The sequence below is a fragment of the Camelus ferus genome, chromosome 6, assembly GCF_009834535.1.
Source record: "Camelus ferus isolate YT-003-E chromosome 6, BCGSAC_Cfer_1.0, whole genome shotgun sequence".
Lineage (NCBI taxonomy): Eukaryota > Metazoa > Chordata > Mammalia > Artiodactyla > Camelidae > Camelus > Camelus ferus.
In genome coordinates, this window is record NC_045701.1 from 15,777,739 (window position 1) to 15,799,655 (window position 21,917).

The 21,917-nt window shown below is 35.7% G+C and overlaps 1 protein-coding gene across 1 annotated transcript in view; it reads left to right on the forward strand.

Moving 5' to 3' along the window:
- ATP8B4 (ATPase phospholipid transporting 8B4 (putative)) overlaps positions 1–21,917 on the forward strand; it is a 193,063-nt gene that overhangs the window by 99,716 nt on the left and 71,430 nt on the right. The window contains exons 9-13 of the mRNA XM_032481217.1: positions 2,962–3,050; positions 5,539–5,735; positions 11,350–11,558; positions 14,643–14,686; positions 19,286–19,448. Of these exons, the coding sequence (XP_032337108.1) occupies positions 2,962–3,050; positions 5,539–5,735; positions 11,350–11,558; positions 14,643–14,686; positions 19,286–19,448 (702 nt within the window). The remainder of the gene's footprint in view (positions 1–2,961; positions 3,051–5,538; positions 5,736–11,349; positions 11,559–14,642; positions 14,687–19,285; positions 19,449–21,917) is intronic.

A 21,917-nucleotide genomic window follows, 5' to 3' on the forward strand; every position in this document is an offset into this window, starting at 1 on the left:
CATTGCCTAAAACATCGCAGGTACTTAAATAAATTCATTCATTATTTATTGAGCACCTACTATGTGGCAGGCACTATACTGCTTACTCATTTGCAATGAAGCATGTGAAGAAAAAACACAGGTGCAGTACCCTCACTCATGTAGTTTTGAGTCTGGTAGGAGAGAGACATTAATCTCAAATAATTGTAGTAATGAGTAAATAGGATCTCAAACTGAGCAGTGTTCTGAAGAAAAAGAACATGGATTCATAATAGTATTTAGTGGATGAATATGGAGGGAAAGAACAAGTTAGCTAAAAGGTACATCATAGGCAAAGGCCCTTTGGCAGAGTTGAGGATGAGGAGGTAAAAAGACTTAAGAAGGCCAGTGTAGAGCATGGAGAGCATGGAGGATAGAAATGGATAGGTGACCAGAGACAAGGATAAGGGCCGGACCATGCAGGACCTTGTGATCTGTATCCAGAATTTTGGTCTTTATCCTAAGAACTTTGGGAAGCCATTGCAAATTTTTCAAACAGGTGGTGTGTGTATATGTGTTAAATTTGAAAGGTTCACTCTTCCCTACAGTGTTTATGTAAAGTTGGTAAACAGTGTCCGGGAAGAAGTGTGTGATTGGAGTGGTGGCACAGTAGATGTGGGGAAACAAAGTTGTTAGGCTTTTTGAGTTGAAGGTACTTTGGATTAGGATGGGAGTCATGGAGATAGACCAAACTCTTAGGTTTCTCCCGCCTTTCGCAACTGATGAATGGTTGTGTCATTCCCTGAGATAAGGAACCCCGGAGGAAGATGACAAGTTGGGCTTGACAGGGGCCTCTTGAGGGGCCTTAGAAAGATTCAGGTGAAGTTACCATATAGGCAACAAAATACATGGACTTAAATATCTGAGTTTAGAGATCAGAGAAGCAGTCTGAGCTGGATATATACATTTGGCCTATAGGTGTTAATTGGAGCTGTCGTCTTAGATGAGATTGCTCAGGGAGGGTATACTGAGAAAGAAGAGAAGATGGCCTATGCCTGTTTCTTAAGAAGTTCCAGTATTTAATGGCTGGGTAGATAGGAGTGAGCATCATGACAGACAAAGAAGATACCAAAGAGGTTGGAGGAAAAGCAGAACATTGAACAACTGAAGCAAAAGGGAAGAGTGTGTTTCAAAAGGATGGAATGGTCAACAGTGTTAAGGACTGCTGAGAGGTCAAAGAAGGTATGGAGGATATTGATGGTAATATGAGATCTGTTTTGGTGGAGTGATTGACCCAGAAAGTAAGTTGAGAAAGGAGTGGGAGATGAGGAAACAGGCTGATGAGTATAGAAAATTCTTTCAAGATCTGTTACTGTGAAGGGAAGGAGAGATGTGTATATCCATCTGTTATAGTTAAATAAATGCTTCAGAACCCACTAAGTGGATTCTTTGCTAGTCTCTGTATATATGCATGCCTAAGAAGTGTACATTTTTAGCACAAAACTGGTCTGTCAGTATTTCAGCTTTTATTTTATTTTATTTTATTTTATTTTATTTTATTTTATTTTATTTATTTATTTTATTTTTTGCATTCAGACTGTTAGGTTTCTTTTTTTTTTTTAAACTTTTTTGATTGAGTTATAGTCATTTTACAATGTTGTGTCAAATTCAAGTGTAGAGCACAATTTTTCAGTTATACACAAACATACATATATTCATTGTCACATTTTTTTCGCTGTGAGCTAATATTTCAGCTTTTAGAAATCACAAACTGAGTTTGCTCTTTGTGATCTTTTCAAAAAGAAATACTTCCCAATCTTAATGTCCATATGATTTTAATAAACAATTCTGAGAAAATGTGGGTGGTTTCCTTCACACAGCAGTGGCTGGGAACAGGACACTGGGGTACAATTTCCAACTCAAAGCAGTGAATTATTATGAGACCCCAGTCTTTGCTCCAATTTATTTTCTAAGTAAAGGAGTCTTTTAAGGATATGCCCATTCTTCCCTGACATCTCAAATGGTGTGTAATTCCCTGTGTGCCTCCCTTCTTTCCTTTCCCCTCTCCTCAAATAGTAAGTGGCTACATGGATTGGTCATAACTGTGGGAAGACAATGTGGGGAAGGAACACTAGGGAAGTCAGATATAATTAAAATTATAATTATAATGTAATTGGTTTTATTGAGTGTCTTCCTTGTCCACCAGGAATTTCCTTAGCAGTATAATCCGACAGTCTCCTTTGTTAATCGTCTAATAATCTACCTCTTAAGCACTTAATAGTATTTTTAGAATTTCTTGAAGAAGGCACTTAGTAAATATGAAACATGACACTTAAGAGAATTACTTGAAATAAATCTAACACAGGATTTAAGACAATTCTTGCCCTTACAAAAATGCATATTTTATCCACAGTGTGCAGTACACAATAAAGGTTTAAATTATTTGCTCTTGTATTGTTTGGAGTTATTCTAGTTCCTCCATTAAAGGCACTTCACATCTTTTTGGAAAACAGAGCCAGAATTTAATTTCTTGTCCTAACTTTCCATTTTTGACCTTAGTGTTTTGAATTGTGCTCATTACTACGTTCCTTTAATCATTTCCAAGTTATTCCTCAATTTGATTGACTTCTTTATCTTTAATTGCTTCAAACTGTAAGCACACCCATTTACAGATTTTTGAAAAATAGCTTTTCTTAAACCTTTTAATTACAAGTTCTGCCTGGATTTATCCTGTTTTAAGAAGACTAATTTTCTTGTGTTTCCAGGGTTGTTATTAAGCCACCAGTTGAGAATCATAAACAACTTAAAATAATCCCTGCTCTTAATAAAAGTCAAATTATTTTGACAAAAACAACCACATTATTTCCCTTTCAGGAGCATTTGATATAAGTAGGAATTAATAATAATAAAGATGATGAATGATCATGATAATAATATCATCTAATCATTTCAAGTTGTTATTTCTTTTTCTTTTTTCTTTTTTTTTTTTTTTTTTTTTTGCAGGTCCTGACACTAAACTAATGCAGAACAGTGGTAAGACAAAGTTTAAGAGGACAAGCATTGATAGATTGATGAATACTCTAGTACTATGGGTAAGTTACTAACAAAATTAGGCAATATCATTAGTCATTGTCAGCCTAATATATTTCTTATATTGTGCTGGGAATTCTTTCAGAAGTCTACATTCTCCTTGTGGAATTTGTATTTGGGAATTTTACATTTAGGGCCCAGTTACGTTGCCTTCTCCTTCCTGGATTATGGTTTCTCAACCATTGGTAGAGCTTCTCATGAGAGGTTAGTTATTCTGGAGGGCTTCATGGTCTTGCAGGTTCTCCATATGCCAAAGATTTGTTTTTAAAAAACAATACATGGTATTTAAAGTCGTTTGGTCTCTTTGTCATCTTATGTTTATGCACATCTCCATAGCTCACAGAACTGGCTTCCTGGGTGTGGATGTGTGAGGTCATACACAGAAAGGCCTCACACTTGGCTTATAGATCTGCTGTCAGTGTGTAGAAACTCTTAATAATTTATGAACAAGAGGTCTTGCATTTTTATTTTGCACTGGTCCCTGAAGATTATGTAGCTCTTTCTGCATACGAATCCTGTGAGGCCCAAGTCCCTGTTCAGCTCCTTCATGAAGGCTTCTGAACCTCCTAGCCCATGGCTGTCTCTTTGTTCTGAATTTTTGTTTATCCTTCTCTGATTTTTTTGGAATGATTTTCTCTGCCACTGGTGAACCCAGTACAGTCAAGTCTTCTTTGCATCTCACCCCTTTATCAGTTACTCTTGCGCTGCCTCATGCTATGATCTGATTGTTATCTGACTTTTTTTTTGTAATGTTGCTTTGCCTGCTTATGTTAGGGTTAAGTTTGAAAACACTGACTTTGAAATAAAAGGACAGTGACTTTGAACCATGTTTCCCCACCCGCCCTACTACAGACTTAAAAGCCATTGTAAAGAATCTGAGCTCAATCTATATTTGCTTACCTGATATGTAACAGCCGGACTCTGAGTAAGGAAAGAAGGAAATGAACTCTTTTTGGGGAACAGAATACTGGCCAGACTCTGTTTTACTTTCAGTGTTACTCTTAGACCTGGGCTTTCCTCCCCCCAGCACCGCGGAGTCCATGAGGCCAAGGGACATGCCCAGAAGGAGCCTGTGCCCTCCTCCTAGAATTCCCGGTTTAAGTTGCCTTGAACCCACTTGGAGGTCTTGCATGGCGATTGTTTGTGCATCCACCACAGAGTCAAATTGCTCATTGTGAAGCAGAGACTGTCCCAGCTTTTCATATTAGAAAACTGAATGATCCATTGGGGAATTAAAAGTGGAGTCCATCCTAAATTAGGGCCTTTAATGCTGTTAAAGTAACTCACTTCAGTTATTTTGTAGTATTAGCCATTGAAAGAAGAGAGAATACTGTGAGGCAGGTACCAAACTGGTAGGATTTGGGGGATTCACAATTTTACTTTTCTCTAATACACGGCTTTCTAATATACTTTAAATCAGATGTTCCCCAACTTTGTCTTCTTATGTGCCTATTTTGTTCATGAACTGAATAAAGAAGTAGTCAGTCCTGGAGTGTCTGAATATTCTTTCTTGAGGGAAAAAAGAAATAGAAGAGAAATACGTTCCTGTTTTCTAGCCCCACTCCTCTCTCATCAGTGGCTGGTCTCCGCTCCTAACACAGTGTGACACTCAGCAAAGTCCCCAGAACATTGTGTTCAGTGCCGCTGTTATGTGTTCACTGACTCTGTGTCCTTCCTTTCCAGGCCTACTTAAAAGGCACTGACCTTGTGTCTTCCTAGTTGCTATCCCTCCCAAATGTCTGCCTGGCTAGTACTGATACCAGTCACAGTGTAAGAATTGGCTAACAGTTTTCAGGTTGCTTCTGACTTTTTTTTTTAATCTCAAAAATAAAGTGTATGTCATACAGTATTTTAATTAATCCTTATCTTTCTTGTTGACTTGAAGTAAGCATTGCACAGTTAGATCTGTAGTCAAGAGACTTAACTAGTCTGAGACAGTTCTTTATTCATGATGTTTTCCTCCTTTTGCTTTTATGCTTGGGTTACCATATCATTTATGATTCAAACAGAACACTTTTGAAGGTGAAAGAGGGAATGCTATTAATGGTATACCTGGATAACAGATATACATCAGGCTGACCAGGGCAAAGCAGGACATGTGGTCTTCTATACGTAAGCCACTTAAATATATGCACTCTTCACAAGTAGAGGATGTGAAGTTACTAAAGTTACTAGCTTTGTGGCCGTGGACAAGTTACATAATCTGTGTGGGCTTCTGTTTTATTTTGTTCTTGGCCTGTAAAGTGTGAATAATGTTTGTTCCTATCTCACAGAGTCAGTGAGAGACTTAAGTGAGAAAATGTATGTAAAACATTTAGCCAAGTTTCCAACATAAATATATTACATGCTACTTGGGTGATTAATAAGTAAGAAGAGCTTTGCATAACTTGCTGTTCAAGTGACAGTTTCTTGGAGTTAGGAATATAATCAGATTGCATTGATGTGACTAGTTTTGGATTTAAGTTAACCAAACCTCTATTCTCATTTCAGATTTTTGGGTTTCTGATATGCTTAGGAATTATTCTTGCGATAGGAAATTCAATCTGGGAGAATCAAGTTGGGAACCAATTCAGAACTTTCCTCTTTGGGAATGAAGGAGAGAAGAACTCCGTGTTCTCGGGATTCTTAACATTCTGGTCGTATATTATTATTCTCAATACAGTTGTACCCATTTCATTATATGTAAGGTAAGATGAGAGTTTATTCTTTGGTGAAGCCATTTTGTCAGAAGCCTTTGTTCTGTGTTACCATTTCCGTGTGCTTTAAAATTACAACAGTGAGGTAGATGTCTCCCTCTCACTGCTTATGATCTGCTACATCTGTTACAAATGAGGCAACTGAGCTGTTTAATCTGTTTAACTTTCACATTTTCAAATTACGATAAGTGTGTCTTATTTTCTTCTTGATTTGATTTGGGAATGTTTTTCTTTGGAATACATGGACTACAGTATAATCTCAGGCAGCCTGATCTGTTGGAATTGGGTTGACATTGGGAAAGAAACAGAAGAATATTTGGGGAGATCTGTTGAGATGGGTGCCTCCCTGCTGCTAGTCTGGCTCCAAAGACCTGGATTCAAACCCTCTTCTACCACTTACCAGCTCCGTAACCTTGGGCAAGTTACTTCCCTTCTGGGGCCTCAGTGTCCTCATTAATAGTTCCACTTAACAAGATTATATGAGGAGTAAACAGACCTGTAAAACTCTTAGACAGATGCCTGACACATTGTAAGAGCTTAATGAATATTAATTTTTCCCATTTGTATTAGTAATTATCATTGAGTATGTGAAGGAGTTGAAATATAGTTGGTGGTGCTTATCCATTGTTGAAGAAGTTTGATTTCTAACTCCCTCTATGGCTTGATCTGTGATTTCTAGATTTGGTCGTACCAACTAGAGCTAAAATGGTCTATCTGCCAATCTATCTATGTGTCCATCTGTCCGTCCGTCCGTCCATCCATCCATCCATCCATCCATCCATCCATCCATCCACACCTCCCCTCCCTCTTATATGTGGGTGTGTATATCTATATCTATACATCCCTATCTATCTCTATCTATCTATCTATCTATCTATCTATCTATCTATCTATCGATTTGATAAGGCTTAGAAGTTGGCCCTAGAATCTGTACTTGAGAAAATCTTGATCCTAATCCCACTAATACTGAGTCAGACAGCCCCAAAGCCATTGGAGCCAAGATGAGACTTGGTTGTAGATGTTCCTCATCACCAGTATTTTTAACGATACACAAAATCACCAGCCCTAAATCCCCACTAATTTTTACGAGTTTCTTTTTCTCTCTTTCCAAAATCCTGACTATGATGAGGCAAGGGAAGTTTAATGCACAAAATCCACCCTTGTTTTGGAGAGTGGTCAGGAAACTGAAATGTCAAGTTGTGGGAAATTGAGTTGAAGTAGTGGCATGTGGCCACAACACCACAAATTGCTTTGGGCCTTCTGGAGCTGTGGTTAGAGCGGACTCTACTTAAAATGTATCTTACCGGCTCATCTTTGATTCTGAAGACCTCTCATGCTTGTATCCAGTTACAAAGTCTATGGTAAACCCTGCTCTTTGCCAGAGGAACTATGGTCAGCTTTTATAGCTTTCCTTTTATGTCGAAATGAACAACTAATGCTCATCGTGGCTTACCATCTGCACATGTGCAATTTCATTTGTCCTCACGAAGGAATATACTCTGTATATACTCTTCTTTGAAGAGCATTTTTCATTTAATGATTGAAAAAAAAATTTTTTTTTTCAAGACCAAGGCTAGATTGCCAGGTTAGCATTCCTTTTCCTTCCATTGTATCCCCTTCAGTGGCAGAAAGAAAACTTGTCTGGAACAGTCCAAACCCAAGTTCTAATCTTGGCACGGCTACTAATAGCTGGGTGACCTTGAAGAAACCACTTGGCTTCTCTGTGCCTTGGTTTGCCTACGAAATACGTGCTTTATGTAAAATAAAAAGATTAGAATAATTGATTTCTGAGATCCTTTTTGTTCCAAATAATATCACCTTACCTCTAGACAGCATTTTATATTTTACACAAAGTGCTTTCACATGCTTTATCTCATTTAGGTCTCTCAACAGTCTTTCAAAGTAGTTATTGCTGAACTTCTATAAATGAGATGATTTGCTCAGGATTGTGGAGCTGGTTAGGGACAGAACGAAGATCCAAACCCAAATATTCAGACACTTGGCACAGTGTTTTCCCTCTGTGCCTAAGCTGTGCATGATTTATTAATGAGCGAAGACAGCAAGAGAAAAACAAAGAGGCTAGAATTTTCTACCTGTTGGTAAGGCATTGTATTGATGAAAATAAATGTGAGGTGTTTTTTTTTTTCTCACCAAATAAGAACAGTGATTCTGATCTCAACCTGAGGGAAAAAAGCATTCTAGAGAACTTCCAGTTGCTAAGACAAAGGTCTAGAAAAAAAGAACTCCCAGGTGTTTCTGTTGGGAGGGATGAAGTTCTTCTACCGGAGCTCCCATTAGACCTTTGAATAGGTACAAGGAATAAACTAGTGCCATGTCATTGGAGGATAAAAGTGCAGAATTTACTTTGAATGGTTAATAATTCCGCTTGAGCACAGGATGATGATTTTGGTAGGGTATTTCTCTGCTGTCAGTTTGCCTGCAGTCTGAAAACATACCCAGCTACAATTTTGTAATACGTCACTTTAAGAAATGTGGCTCTTGTACTCCCAAGAAATTAGTTTTTGAGTGTTTTTTCAAAGCAATAGGAACTTGTTTCCATGTTGCTTGTTTTGCCACAAAATGATTGGAATCATCAGCCCAGTTCTTTGAGCATTTTAGGCTGCTTGATTATGTTAACTCTGAACATTTGTCTCCTTTTCCTGCTATTATAAAACAAAGGGCTGAATGTTCCACTGTGATTCTCCTAAATCCTCTTTTCCCAAACAAAAATGATACCCTTCCTCTCTACAGACTGTTTTAAGGTCAAAGAATTCAAATTAATTTAGAATACTTCCATTGGCTTGTACTGCGACACAGAAGGATCAGGTTCTGTCCTCCATTCATTTTGCTTTGATTTTGAGAGAGACACTTTACTTTCAGGTAAATGAAAACATCACGTGATGGCACAGTTAACCTGCACAGTGCTGTTTTTATGGCATTCTTAAGGCCGGGGCTGCACTGACTTTAGACATGCCTGACTTCTAGTCTTGGTTCTGTGGTTAATTATTTGCGTGACCTTGGGCTAGTTGCTTAACCTCTCTAAGTCTTAAGTCCTTATTGGTGAAACTAGGGAATAGAGAGAGGGTCAGGATTCACTCATTCAACCCTGACCGGCTGCCTGTGACAGGTGAGGCACCATGCCTGGTCCACAGTGAGTGCTCATGGCTTCCGGGTGAATGAACTAGAACAGCCAGCAAGGAACTTATGAGGGAGGGGGATGCAGGCGACACGAGGAGTAATCATAACAGGAAAATACATAAATAAATACATGCAGAGTGTGACTTTTCTATCTTACTTTTCTATCTTAGGATTCTGTAGAGTCATAGTGTGATTTTTAGTTTGGGTGAGTAAAAGCGTTACCATTTAAATAATTAGACAATGAACTGACACCGTACCATTTTGGGGGAGGGAAATGTAGGTAGGTCATGTCTGGACAACTGGAAGCATCAACTTTAATGCCCAGAAAGGACTTGGGTGTCGTCTTTTGTCTTCAAGGAAACAAATGTTCAGAGGTTGCATGATCAGGCTGCTGTCTGCTTTGTCAGTTTTTTAGATGAGAAAAGCAAGGCTTAATTCCCATTAATATCAGAAATAAGCTCTGGGTCCCTGCTTTATCATTACTATCTTATGCTATTCTGGATGTCCTTGTTAACATACTAAGATGTGCAACTAAAATATCAATGAATAAAATGGGAGACATGAAACTGAAACTGAAATGAATCTATTAGGAAGAGCAGAGACTATGTGATTATGAACCTAGATACCAACCTCCCCAAATTCTGTAAAACTTTTAGTAAGATAATTCAGTGACATGTTGGATTTTATGACATAGTCACTTTTTTAATACTAAAAAACGTTTAGTATTAAAAATACTTTCCTTTAAACCAATAGCAATTAAAAATCATCCCATCAATAAAGATATAATATACAGGAAGAAATCTGTCAAGCTATAGTGTGGACCTATGTGAAAAGCAAAGCGAATCAGAATTAAACTAAAACCCTTTACCAACAGAAGTTTTTTTTTTTTTTTTTTTTTTTTTCAAAATTGAATTCCTGGAGAGATTTATCCTCTTCCTTGAAACTGTGATTAAGTATTATACAATATCTATTCTTTTCAAATAATTAAGAGTTTAATATAACCTTAATAAAAATTCCCAAAATAAGTTTTATGAGAAAGCTGATACATTGATTCTTAAGTTTATTCAGATGAATACATCGATTCTATCAGAAAGAATAAATGAGTGATTATAGCTAAGAATTTTGGCAGAAGAAAAGAATAAAGATTTTCTTACCTCTTTCCAGGTATTAAAAATTTTATAAAGCTATAATAATAAAAATGAGATGCATTAAGTGACACATGAAAGAACAAAATTGAAATTCCTAAAACAGATTTTAGTGAAGAAATAATTTATATGTGACATGGGAGCATCTCAACACAATAGTGGAAAGGATTCATTGTTCAACAAACAGTGATGAATAGATTTTTTTTTTGTAAAAGTTGAAATTAGTGTCTCATATGCACATCATACTTCAGAAAATTCTAATTGTGATAAAGAATTAAATGTGTAAAATCAATAAAGAACTAGAAGAAAAATATAGCTATCTCTCTCTATGTGTATATATATTTTTGGCATAGGAAAGTCCTATCTAAGCAAATCTCAGACTATAAACAGAAACTATAAACTTGATAAATTTGATCAATTAAAAAGAAAATGTCCTTATATCAAAAATAGTGGAAACAAAATTAAAAGATGTATGATAAACTGGGTAACATATTGGCATTATATATGTGTTTTATCTATATATGTATATAATTCTTACTAATCAATAAGAAGTACACTAATACTAGAATAGGAAACTTGAAATAGGCAGGTAATGCAATTAGTTGGTTCAAAGAAGAAATACAACTGGCCAATAAAATTTGAAAAAAATGTTCAACTCACTGATGAAAAGAAATGCAGTAAACAGTAATGAGATGCCATTTGGCTTGGCGTAGACTAAAAGATAATTTTCAGTAATCTAATGGTAGATACTTACGCTATTATAACCATTTTGGAAATTGATTTGGCCTTCTGTATGAGAAAGACTGAAAAAGTTCATACCTTTGGCTTCAGAGTTCAAATTTGACTTCTAGAGTTGGAAAGTCATAAATCACCACTGGATTATGAGACTACACTCTTTTCCTGATAAATGGGCAAAGTAATAAGACAACACACTGGGTTTTTACTCAGTATCTGCTATGGTTTGCTTAGTGCTTCATAGAGATAACTTCTTTCTGCCTCTTGGCAAAATGAAGCCACATCAAACAACAATATGCTACACAAGAAATCTGGGCCCGTCTCTAAGTAGAGAACCATGGAACATTCCCTAAGGCTTTCTGCAAAGCCAGCCCACTGTTTCAGAGTGCTACAAGGAAATGACAGGATGGTGTATGAACAGACTCTACTGAGATGCCTCTGAAGGTCACTAGGATCCAGGGACAGAGTATCCACATTTTTTTCTAAACTCTGAAAATGTTGGCAGACTTCTTACTTTGGCAAATCTCTGTATGTTCTGAAATTGATGGAGTAATTCTCTTTATTTTTTCCACTTGAATGGATGACAGTGTGGAAGTAATTCGTTTGGGACACAGTTATTTTATAAACTGGGATCGGAAGATGTATTACTCTGAGAAGGCAACACCTGCTGAAGCTCGCACAACCACACTCAATGAGGAACTGGGCCAGATAGAATACATTTTTTCTGACAAAACAGGCACCCTCACTCAAAACATCATGACTTTTAAAAAATGTTCCATCAATGGGAGAATTTACGGTAAGGGAAACAGTTCCTTTGTCTTGATATTGTTAACAGTCCTTAAACAAGTAAGCAACTCTATGAATTTTTAAATGAAAAACTCTAAAACCCTCACTGGCTTTCTTATGAATATGGGCACCCCCAGTATCTAACATAGTGCTTGGTACGTAATAAATACTGTGTAGATATTTGTTGGATGAGTGTTGAATAATTCAGATGAAACTTTGGATTTGTTGCCATTCGTGGGTGGGGATGGGACTTGGATGTAATACTGTCCAGGGTTCCTTTTGGAGCTCCAGCTGTGTGACCTGCTCTATGGTGCTTAATAGACCCATATCCTAGGAGGACAAGTTCTTCGTGGCCTGATTTATCTCAGTAAAAGCAGTATTTAATACTTGTTTCCTAATGGATCTGGAATTGATGTTAGTGCCTGTGTTTGTAAGAATTTAGAGTTCATTCCGGAGAATTCACACTGTATAGGGCTACTTTGAGTGGTTGGACAAGCTAGTTCTTCAATATCCAGTTCCTGTTTGTATACTTTTGTCAGGATACTTGCTCTGTATTGTATTCTCAAGTGTTCTAGTTACATGTGACCCTTGTCAGTCCGACTTTGGCCAGTTAGCAGACGGCTCCTTCTGCTGAGAAGCTCCCCGAAAGGCTCCTGTTGGGTTCTGTTGGCCTCCCTGTCTCACTCCACAGGACTAGAGTGTCCACTTTCTCAACACAGAAATCTCAGGAAGTCAGGGAAATCCAAGAGAGAGAAACCTTTGTCTCCTGATGTGAAACTTTACACATTGATACATATTTTAAAGTAAGATTTGACTTTGAACAAAGCTAAGAAATACAAGAAGTTGGTTTTCATACTCTCCTGCCTTATGAGCTTCCTCTGCTACCCTGTCCCATAACTCGTGGTCTCCATGGTTTCCTCACCTTTCCTCTGCCCGCACCCTGCCCCCTTCTCTGGTAGTGTTTCAGATGATTTTCAACTTGGACTTACACAAGCCCTCAGTTACATTGTGCATTTCTTATATCACTATTTATAAAGACTGGCAAATAAAATAGAACCTTACAAAATTTTTTTCTTTTGGTATTATTTTTCAGAGGCTTTCTTAAAGTACAACCTAAAGAGCAGTTTAAATGGGAAAATTTTAGTTAGCTTATTGAAGATATTTTGAATTTTGTAAACCTTTTGGATTCTCTTTCCATGGTACTTATTGATAATATAATGATGATGATAATAATAATAATAACTTCTAGAAAATAACCCTAAGGAAATATTCAGACACATGGACTAAGATTTATTCGTAGGTATGTTTGGCACAGGGGTATTTTTAGAGAAGTCCCTTGATTTTCACAAGGAATATATATCCCAAGATCTTTGCAACTCTCCATATGGATAAATCCTGATAGCTTGCAATTTCCCTCATGAAACTCAGGAAAGTAACTGAAAGATTTAAGTAACCCCTTTAGACCCTTAATTTATATATGCCATTCTAATTTATAATGCATGTATTATGTCATTAAAGCATGTTCTTACTAAAGCACTCACAGAATGTTCCAGGATCTCTTTTTTCTCCCATACAGTTGGCCTTATTTATATTGTAGATCTAGGCCTTGGAAAAATTTGATACTCTACTCTGATTTATCTAAAGCTTCTATTTTTTTCTCAGAACTATTTTCTTAGACTTCAGTTTTTCTTCACTTCCATCACCAGCCTTATAAAAGGGCTCTCCATGGGGGGACCATTTTACGTAAAGACAGTTTTGTTTTTACCATTTATCACAGTTAGCGAATGGGGGTAATGACTGGAAAATAACTTTGCATGGTGAGTTTGGATTTAAATTCCAGGTGCTAGGCTGGGCTCGTTCCCTAATTCAGGGACTCCTCTCACACAGCATCCTCACTGCTTTCTGGATTTAGACCTGAGACCCAGGAAAACAACAAATAACTGTTTATCAAGTGCTTTTGGGGAGTTACAGTATTGGTTAGTGAAAAGAGAGAGAGACCTGAGTTAAAAAACCTAGTGGACTGACTTTTTTAGCTTTAGTTGAGTCATGTCACTTTGAGTTCTGTTTTTCAGTACCCTCATCCACAACACAGGAATGAAAATATCCCTCTTGCAAGTTTGTTATAAATATTAGTGATAATATAAGTGCCTGCCACAGGATTGATACAGATAACTCTTACTACCATTGCAAGAAACATGGTCCTGGCAAATAGTATTAATCCTTCAAATGCCAAGCAAAAGTTAGAAAAAACTTAAAAGCTTCCAGATAGGGAAAAGCTAAAATAAATTATGCTGCATGAGCTATTATACAACCATTTAAAATTAGATTCACAAAGAACTTTTAATGACAGGAGAAATTCACACACGTTGGTTAAAAAACAGTAGGAACCAGAAATTTATGAACAGTATGATGAATGTATGTGTACACACACAATCAATATGAAAAAACTATAAATACCGGTTATCTCTGAGTGGTAGGTCTATTATTAATTTTTATTTTCTGCTATAAACATCCTGTATTTTTGAGTATACCTGTAATAAGCACATATTGGCTTTTTACTAAGAATAGTTGTTATTAAATGTTTGGCACATAGGTGGCTGTGTTCTCTGAGTACAGAAGGTGCTGACATTGTTTTATCTTTACATGCTTATTTGACCTTGATATTACATAGATGTATCTGACCCAAACCAAGACAGACAAAGACGTCCTCACCAAGCTCTAACATTGAGGAGAGCTGGTCTGTCTTGGATATCATTTTGGATTCCTCAACAATGGGGGATAAAGTGGAAAACAAAAATTTGCCTCTTGCAAGCATCATACATAATTTAATGACATAATGTTAAAATTTACAGAAAAACACAATTGTGATCTTACTTTGTTTTAATGTGCACTGCATTTTAGTTCAATCTGTGGCAAACATGGGTATCTCTGTGTTAATCACCATGTCTAGGGTTACAGTTTGAAAACACTCCTAAAGTCTAGGTTTGAAATCATAATGTCATCTAGTAATGGTTCTTTATAAATAAGTGTATTTCTTTGTCTAAATCTTGTTTCAATTTCATTTATTTTTAAATCTCAATTTTTGTTTTGGCAGGTGAAGTACACGATGACATGGGTCAGAAGACAGATATGACTAAGGTCTGGAGGTGATAAAGTTTCATTCTTACTTTTAATTTCAAATTGTACATGCTTTTTAAAAATGTTGAGTTCCTAGATGCCTGATTGCCACTATGACCAGATGAGATACTTAACATGTAACACACACACACAAAAGAAGTAGATTCATCTGGTTCAGAATTCCTTTTCATTTAGGTTCCCCAACCACAGTTCCCTCTGTTCTTTTTTTTTTCTTTTTCTTTTAGAGATATTTATTATATACAAGCAAGCACATTTCTCCATTTCTTACATAGGTGGTAGTGAACTAATAATATTATTCTGAACTTTCTTCCTCAGCAATGATTAAGATCTTCCAAGATTAGTGAAAAAAAAGTACTCCCTTATTCTTTTATAGCTGAATAGTAATCTTTTATACTGATGTTCCATAATTTACGTGAGGAGACAGGAATGGACATTCAGAATACTTCCAAGATTTTGCTAGTAAAGAAGATGCAGCAAAAACAATAGCGTTATTTTATGCTAACAAGTTCCATTTCTAGAAATGTAATTGCTAAATCAAAAGGTATGAGCATTTATTGACTGATTGATTGATTGATTGAAGTCTAGTCAGTTTAAAGTGTTATGTCAGTTTCTGGTGTACAGCACAATGCTTCAGTCATACATGAACATACATATATTCTTTTTCATATTCTCTTTCACCATAAGCTACTACAAGATACAGAATATAGTTCCCTGTGCTATACAGTATAAACTTGTTTATCTATTGGTATTAGCATTTATAATTTGGTAAATATTGCCAAATTGTCCTCTTTAGAATTTACACCAGTTATCCCTGTCACAGGCAATGTACAAGAGTGCCTGCTTTCCCCTACCCTTACCAAAATGAGGTTTTATCAAAGTTTTTGATCTTTGACAAGACTGTCTAAAAAGTGGTATATCAATATGGTTCTAATTTTAATTTCTCTTATTATGAGTGAGATTGAACATCTTGTTATATTTTTAATATTTTATTTCATTTTTACCCACTTTTCTATTGGATTATCATCCATCCACAGTTTCTGAGAATAAACGTGACTTGTTATGTTGAACAGTTTTCCAACGTGCTGCTAGATTCTGTTTGCTAATGCTTTATTTAAATATGTGCATTGGGATTTGTGATACATGTTAGTCCTCAGTGTTCTTTTTAGAGGTGATATTTGTTTTGCTACCAATGTTATGTTTACTTTAGAAAGAGAGTAATTGTTTCTTTTTTTCATATCCTGTGAAACAGAATATATAATGTCAAAATGATCTGGGCCTTGAAGTTTAGCAATGAAGTCTCATGATTCTTTTAATTTCCTCTTTATCTGTGGCTATTTTTTTTTTTTAACATTTCTTATTTTTGTTCATCTTTTTACTTCCCTGTCTTGATTTTGTCAGAGAGTTGCCCCTTTCTCCTACAAAAAGTACAGCTTTTGGACTTATTTATTCTTTATATATTTTTTCCTGTGTTTTAACTAATAAGCTCTGCTTTTGTCTTTATTAATGCTTTCTTTCCTTATTCCTTAAGTTTTTTTTTTTTATTCTTTTTCTAACTTCATACTTGGATGCTTAACTTATTTATTTTTATTCTTTCTTTTTTTAATACAATGTTCAGAGGTTACTTTCCTCCGAATGCTCCTTTAGTTTTATCACCTGGATTTTGGCCTGTAGTATATTAAAGTATCTTTATTTTTGTCATATCAATTTGAATATCACATTGAACCATGACTTTTTAAGGAAGAGCTTTAAAATTTCCAAGTGGTTGGGCCCTTCCCCCCCTACTTTTATTGTACTTTTAGTAAAAGAGTAGATTTGTGTTATTTCTACTTCTTGGAATTTATTGGGGTTTTCTTTGTGGCTTAATCTGATCAACTGTTGTCAGTGTTCCAGGGGCCTTAAAAAGAAAGCTTATTAAAGTCTGGTTTCAAGTTATAAAACTAGCTATATGTCATTTAGTTCTACCTTATTAATTATATTACTTAGGTCTTCTATTTCATTATTTATGTTTTATTTATATTCTCTGTTTAATTCAAGAGGTTAAACTGTTCTGAATTTCTGTCTCTCTTGAGCTCCTGTAGAGCCTGTTTGTTTATTATTTTGGGGGGAGGTAGTTATGTTCACTTGTTTATTTGTGTTTGGAGGGAGAACTGGGGAGTGAACCCAGGACTATCATGCCTGCTAAGCATGTGCTCTACCACTGAGCTATTCCTTCTCCTAGAGCCTGAAATAATTGTTCTATGTGTTTTGATGCTATGTTGGGGTATATTCATGTTCACAGTGGTTACATTTTTGTTATGAATGTGCTGCTGTTCTTTGACTCATTTAGTTCTTCTTGTCCTGAATTCAACCTTACTTGATATAAGATCATGACTCCTGGTTTCTTTTGATTTGCGTTGCCCACCTTTTATTTTCAATGTTCCTGAGTAACTGTTTTAGGTGTGTCTCTTATGTATGGTGTGTGGTTGGATTTTGCTTTGCAACTGGTTTTTTTAATAAGTGAGTTTGGGCCATCTACATTGGCTATATCTTATCTTAGCTCTGTTTTGGTATTTTAGGTCTGTCTTCCTTTATTTTTATAATTTTTAATAATTCTTTATAGGGACTCTGTGCTTCTCTCGTATTGTTTAGGAAAGTATTTTATTATTTCTCTGTTGTATACTTTCAAGAGTTTATATAATACTCAACATTATTTCAGAAGACAGTGTCTATCAATTTTCTAACGTGAACAATGGTAAAATTATTATATTTCTCCTTCTTTCCCTTGTATTTTCCTACTGTATTTATTAATGATTCTTCTTTATCTTAAATATATATATATATATATAGATTTCTTAGTTGATTTGAATCTTTAAATTACATCTTCTAACCTTCAAATACTAAAATGAGGAAATCAGAAGCTTTTCCCAGTTTTTTAGTAGTCTTTGCTACATAGTCAAGGTACACAGTATATGCATTTTGTTTTGCCATCCTAATCTGTTTCTTTTATATTTAGTTCTTCAGTTAAAGAGATTTGGTGCATGCCATTAACTACTCCCTTTCCTATTGTTTTTCCAGTTGTCTTTTATTTGGCTGAAGTGTATCCTCTAGTTTCAAGAAGTGTTCAGAACTATTTGCTGACTATACTGAATGACGTTTGACAGGCTATAATCTCTTTGGGTCAGTTTCTCCTCTGGAAGGTCTTAGGGACGTCTAAGGCCAGGGGGAATTTTACTCCTCACTAATGAGTTGATCTCCCCCCCCCCCCACCAAAGTGCAGTTGTTTTCAAATTTTATTACACGAACAAAACAATCTGTGATTAAATAAGTCTCTATGATTCTGGAATAAACACAACTAATGGAGTTTCTTATATACAGGTCTTCTCATATACTTGGTTATATAAGTATTATATATAAAATATTATTCTGCAGTCTCTAAGACAAAGTCTATATCAAAAGTATTTTCCTGTTAACTTTTTGCACAGACATTATCACAGGTTTAATGCTTTGGGTAATAAACTTTTAGAAGTACATTTAGTGCTTTTTGGAAGTCAGTGACTTAACAGAGATCTTATTTACTATTGAATTATCTTCTACTATTTTGTTCTGTCCTTTATACATCTTGGTTTTTTTTTTTTTTAACTCAACAAACTTTTAAGTGGACCGTAAACTATTGTTAACATTGGGCACAGTGTTGTGCAGGAGATCAGTAGAACTTTTACACCTTGCATGTCTGGAGCTCTGTAATAATCATTGAACTGAAATTCCCTGCTTCCCCATTCTTCTAGTCCTTGGAAACTACCATTTGACACTCTGTTTCCATGAATTTTATTACTTTAGATACCTCATATAAATGGAATCATGCAATATTTATTCTTTTGTGACTGGTTTATTTCACTTAGCATAGTGCCCTCCAGGTTCATTTATGTTATACTGTAAAGGGACAGGATTTCTTTCTTTTTTTTTTTTTAATGTCTGAATAACATTCTGTTGTATGTATATACCACATATTCTTTATCTGTTCATCTGTAAATGGACATTTATGTTATTTCTACCTCATGGCTATTGTAAATAATGCTGCAGTGAACATGTTAGGACAAATATCTCAAGATTCTGATTTTAATTCTGTCATTATATTATGCAGTATCTCCATTGAGAGCCGAGAAAGTACTCTGTAATTGAACACATTAATTTTATATCAGAAAATATTAATTCACCCTAAGTAGACTTTAAAACGTCTATAGTTAGGCACATACCACTTCAGGGAAGATATTGCTGCCAAAATGAGTTTAAGTCAAGTTTTGCCATCAAATAGGTTTTGGTAAAAACTTCCAGTTTTCAGGACTTCTTTGTATTTTGGAGTTGCAATAAACATTTGAGGATCTGCACAGCCACTAGATATTTTTCTTCCCTGTATGCTTTTGGAAGGTTTAACGCTCTGGGTACATGGCTCCGAAATAAGATAATATTTAACAGTAATGAAGAAATAGAAAGCCATTTTAGTGCCAGACTTTCGAGGCTGAAAAATCATACAAGCGCTAAAAATACTTAGAGGAAGTGTTTGGAATTTTAAAAGATTCTTGTTGAAATGAGGTCTACAGTTTTGTTGTTGTTGTTCTACAGAAAAGGGCTGTGGATTTCTCAGTCAACCCTCAAGCCGATAGAACGTTTCAATTCTTTGACCACCATCTGCTGGAATCCATTAATCTGGGTGATCCCAAAGTGCATGAATTCCTTAGGTTACTTGCTCTCTGCCACACCGTAATGTCAGAGGAAAATAGTGCAGGTAAGTGCAAAGTGTGCCTGAGTGATGAGCCTTGTTTTTTCTGTTTGTTTTTTTTGTTTGTTTGTTTTTAATTAGAACTGCTATTTTTATTGAAAATTTTTGAAATTGGAAGGACTTTCTAATTCAAAGTCCAGGATTGCATAAAGGGTTACCCATCACTAGCTTTTCTTTGTATTTCTTTATATCCTGAGTGTTTTCCAAAAGATAAAAGGAAAAGAAATAGGAACAATGAAAAGATGAGGGCCCAGATATGCCATTTAAAGGGAATGAAATAAATTTTTTTATGATAGAGCACAATATTTGACTGTGAGCTTCCTGGTAGCCAGAGACAAACAGAGAAACACTGTTGAGTCACATAGCTGTCATCATTAACGTGCACATCTAATAGATGCGGAAGGCCCTCAGACATACGCTTAGAATGAATTTTCCCAATAATGGGGATGGATTTACATTGATAGAATGCTTGTATGTAGTCCCTGCTATGAACAAGTCCTCACAGTACTAAGTTGGTTGTTTAGAGCACTGGGTTCGTAGACTAGAACAAAATTGGCTGGGCCACTTTAACATTGAGGCAATGAGGCAGTTAACGGTATAGTGAATCAGCTTCTTGCTCCAATCTAGTCCAGTCTATTCCATTTACAAGTCATTTCTTTCTGCTACCACCTTGAGTAAAAGTAATTTCAACTCAAAAGCTGAAATATATTTTGACTATAGACCATATGTGTGTGTGTGTGTGATATAAATGTATGTGTGTATATGTAAGTGCAGACATACACTTGAATATATGTTTTCTTGCTGTCTCTGTCTTTTTTTCTTCTTCTTTGGTTTTTTTTGTTTGTTTGTTTGTTTGTTTTGTTTTTTTTTGGTTGTGACTATATTTAAGCCATAGCTTTGCCTTTGATGATGTTGGACGAAATTATTTCTCTGACTTTAATTGCTATGAGAATTCACATAATTATGTTTATTGCTTAAACTGATTTTTATAATACTAATGTCAATAATGGTTTCTTTTATTTTCATCTGAGGATATCACAATACTATTAAGTAAATTTCTTTTATCTCTGCCATTGAGTTTATTTCATTTATAAACCTTTATTTTACTAGCAATCTGTTTTTATTTTAATATTGAGATTTCTTAATATTTAATAAAATATTAAATGTTATTTTTTAATTTTCTTAATATTTCTTTATATTTTCATTTGAGGATATTAATTCTTCTTAATTTAAAATTTTCTGTTTTTCCTCTATTATGTTTCATTTTATGGAATGTTATTTTTTGAGTCCTGTGTCTTAACTCTCATGTTGTTTTCAAATGTTTGACGGTTTGTGGTTGCCTGTTCTTATTTGTGCTAGAGAATCCCTGTTTGCTTCTTGGTGAATGTAGGTTCCAGTTTACGTAGCCTGTCTCCTGAGATTGTGGGAGAGAGGCACAGTACAGAGCTTGTCTCCTGGGTGTGGGCTTCCTCCCTCCTGGAATTCATGTGATACCTGAGCTTAACTATCTGACTTTTTCAAATCTAGTGCTAGGGGTCTGTGTCAGAACTCCCATACTCCCATTTGAGAGAAAGATGTACTTAAGGTGTGGCCTGGAAGAAAATATCAGTATCATCAGTTTCTTTCTCTCATTACTTTATTTCTCTTATCCTTGTGGAATTCTGAAGTTACTTCTGGCTGTTTTCAGCTTTGGTCTCCAGCCTCAGCACTCACATCTTAGAGGTTTCCTTAGGTGGACTGTATACTTTGTATAGAACATTTTCAAGGTTTCATCCTGGGGGAATCTGTCACTAAAACCTGTTGTTCAGAATAAGCTGGCAGAGGGAGGAGCCCGAGTGGTCTGGGAGTGCTCAGTGGGATTCTTCAACTAATTTTGTTAATGGTGCCCCACACCCCCAAGACCACCTCTGCTGTTGCCATTTGTTGACTGAGTTTGGAGATTCTCTGGGGAGAGATTCGTAATTCTCTATATTAATTTTCTTTTACAAATGCTTTGAGCTGAGTCTTTCTTTTTCTTATTTCTTCATTTTGTCTTTTAGGCATTTCTCAAATTTCTAGTTTACGGATAGTACCCATTCTTCTTTTCTAGTGTCATTTAAAATTATTCCATATTGTAACATAATTAAATGCAGTAAGACACACTGATCTTAAGTGTATTGTTTGATGAATTTTGACCATACACGTTATATACCTGTACACGAGCCACCATCCCAATCAAGGTGTAAATCTTTTTCGTCATTCAAGAGAGATTCCTCATGTTCCTCTCCAACCCATATCACCAACCCCTGCCCAGCCAACCACTGCCCTGATTTCTATCATCAAAGATGAGTTTTGCCAGTTCTTATACTTCATATAAATGGAATCATGTAATATGTATTCTTTTGTGTGAATCATACAATATATATTCTTTTGTGTCTGGCTTCTTTCACACAGTAATGCTTTTTTCTTCATCCATGGTATTTTTTTGAGAGTATT